This window comes from Sciurus carolinensis, unplaced genomic scaffold (assembly GCF_902686445.1).
Source record: "Sciurus carolinensis unplaced genomic scaffold, mSciCar1.2, whole genome shotgun sequence".
Classification (NCBI taxonomy): domain Eukaryota; kingdom Metazoa; phylum Chordata; class Mammalia; order Rodentia; family Sciuridae; genus Sciurus; species Sciurus carolinensis.
Window position 1 is genome coordinate 98,546 of NW_025920402.1, and position 3,130 is coordinate 101,675.

General features: G+C 39.5%; 1 protein-coding gene across 1 annotated transcript; it reads left to right on the forward strand.

The window, feature by feature from the left end:
- Positions 1 to 493: 493 nt before the first annotated feature.
- Positions 494 to 2,561, forward strand: LOC124975694 (WD repeat-containing protein 70-like). Its single transcript, XM_047538296.1, is given in 2 exon segments — positions 494 to 680; positions 683 to 2,561. Coding segments are annotated over 2 exon segments (1,965 nt in total). The 3' UTR covers positions 2,461 to 2,561.
- The last annotated feature ends 569 nt before the right edge of the window (positions 2,562 to 3,130 follow it).

Genomic DNA, 3,130 nt, shown 5'->3' on the forward strand with positions numbered 1-3,130 from the left:
GAGATGCAGTCACATCAGTGTTCACAGCTGCTCAATTCACAATAGCCATATTGTGGGACCAACCTAGATGTGCTTCAATTGATGAATAAAGAAACTGTGGTATATATATACAATGGAATATTACTCAGCCATAAAGAATAATAAAATTATGGCATTTGCAGGCAAATGGATGAAATTGTATAATATCAGGCTAAGTAAGTTTAGCCAATCTCAAAAAAATGAAAGGATGAATGATCTCGCTGATAAGCAGATGATGACACATAATGGGGAATGGGAGGGGGGCAAGAATGGAGGAAGGACTGTATAGATGGAAAAGAGGGGTGGGAAGTGTGGAGGGAAGGAAAAAATAACAGAGAGAATCAAACACTATTACCATGTGTAAATGTTTGATTACACAAATGGTATACCTTTATTTCATGTACAAACAGAAACAACATGTATCCCATTTGTTTACAATAAAAATAAATTTTAAAAAAAGTCAGGTGTGCCAACCATGGGGCGCTCAAGGCCCAGCGAAGTGACAGGTTCAGACGGGTCAGGACCCGACCCAGAGCTGGCAGTTACCATGGGCTTTATGGGGTTCGGAAAAAAAGCCCGCACATTTGACTTGGAAGCTATGTTTGAGCAAACTCGAAGAACAGCTGTGGAAAGAAGTCAGAAAACACTGGAAGCAAGAGAAAAGGAGAAGAAATGAACAGAGAGAAAGAATTAAGAAGACAAAGTGAAAATATTGAATCCACACAATCAGACTCCAATATGGCCAGAGATTGCTCAAAATCATTATCCAGGGACATCAGCAGCAGTGAAAGTGAAGATAGTTCTGATTCTTCTTGTGATGAGTTAATTGGCCCTCCTTTACCCCCTAAAATGTTAGAAGACTCTGTTAATCTCATGGAGGAAGATATCCTTGGACCTTTACCCCCACCACTTTATGAAGAAGAAGATGATGATGATGATGAAGGACAAGATGAAGGAGAAGAGGAAAATCCTGTCCAAAAGATTCCTGACTTGCATGAGATAACACTGAAGCATGGCAGTAAAACAGTTTCTGCTTTGGGTCTGGATCCCTCAGGTGCCCATTTGGTGATGGGAGGATATGATTACAATGTTAAATTTTGTATCTTTGCTGGAATGGATGCTTCTTTTAAGGTGTTTCGATCCCTTCAACCCTGTGAATGCCATCAGATCAAGTCATTACAGTACAGTAACACAGGAGACATGATTCTTGTTGTATCTGGAGGTTCACAGGCCAAGGTGATTGATAGACATGGTTTTGAAGTAATGGAATGTATAAAGGGAGACCAGTATATTGTGAACATGGCCAACACAAAGGGTCACACAGCAATGCTTCATACTGGCTCATGGCATCCCAAAATAAAGGGAGAATTTATGACTTGCTCAAATGATGCAACTGTGAGGATATGGGAAGTTGAAAATCCAAGGAAGCAAAAAAGTGTGTTTAAACCACGGACAATGCAGGGTAAAAAAGTCATTCCTACTACATGCACATATAGTAGAGATGGAAACCTCATAGAAGCTGCCTGCCAGAACGGAAGCGTACAGATCTGGGATCGCAATTTAACTGTTCACCCTAAATTCCACTATAAACAGGCTCATGACTCAGGCACAGACACTTCTTGTGTGACTTTTTCCTATGATGGTAATGTCCTTGCCTCTCGTGGAGGTGATGATACTTTAAAATTATGGGACATCCGACAATTTAATAAGCCACTGTTTTCAGCCTCAGGTCTTCCCACCATGTTCCCAATGACTGACTGCTGTTTCAGTCCAGATGATAAACTCATAGTCACCAGTTCCTCTGTTCAAAGGGGATGTGGCAGTGGCAAACTCATTTTCTTTGAGCGCAGAACTTTCTGAAGAGTGTATGAAATAGACATCATCACTGATGCGAGTGTTGTGCGCTGTCTGTGGCATCCAAAGCTGAACCAGATCATGATTGGAACTGGAAATGGATTGGCAAAAGTCTATTATGACCCCAATAAGAGTCAGAGGGGAGCAAAATTATGCGTGGTTAAAACCCAGCAGAAGACAAAACAAACTGAGACTCTAACCCAGGACTACATCATCACCCCTCATGCCTTGCCTATGTTCCGCGAGCCCCGCCAATGGAGTACCAGGAAACAGCTGGAGAAGGACAGACTGGACCCCCTAAAGTCACAAAAACCTAAACCTCGTGTAGCAGGCCCAGGTCATGGTGGCCGAGTTGGGACCCATGGGAGCACTCTTTCATCCTACATTGTGAAGAACATTGCTCTGGACAAGACAGATGATAGTAATCCCAGGGAAGTCATTTTGTGTCATGTCAAAGCAGCAGAAGACAACCCATATTGGGTTTCTCCAGCTTATTCCAAGACTCAAACCAAAACCATGTTTGCCCAAATTGAATCTGATGATGAGGAAGCAAAGAATGAACCAGAATGGAAAAAAAGTAAAATTTGAAGAATCTTATTTGAGAACCATTTGCATGGGCAGGGGGATGTGGAACAGTGTTTTGTTGTTTTTTTTCTTTAATGCTTATGGAATAAAAAATGCATTTTTATGAAAAACAAAATAACAACAACAACAACAAAAAGTCTTACTTTCCACTATCTGGGATATAAATTATCAAAGGTACTGTCTTATAATATTTTTGACTTGAGGGGTTTATATTTACTCAAAGGCATAGATGGAAAATTTTCTTATGATTTTAAATTGTATGTATTCTCAGAAATAATGTAAAAATAGGAATAAAAAAAGACTAAGTATTTAACTCTTTTTTGAAAACATAAAATCATTAAAAGAAGAAACAACTACTTCACAAATGTAGCCTCAACCTTTAAACACAGTGAAATCTCCCCTAGAAAAATAACAATATAGATGCCAACAGTACTCAAAGGCCTTCTACTTGTATTTAGTTTAGAAAGGGATCTTATTTTGCCTATAACAGAAAGAGGAAGTTAATAGTCTGCAACTAGATATGAGACTAAAACAACCAAATTTCTGCTCCTCCATGTCTGAGTACCTCAGACAAAATCACACCACCTTGCTACAAAAAGTTTATACAATGCTTTCCAGTTTTTATAATAGGCTATTTTTATAGAGGTTTTAGGATCATGGCAAAACTGAGCAA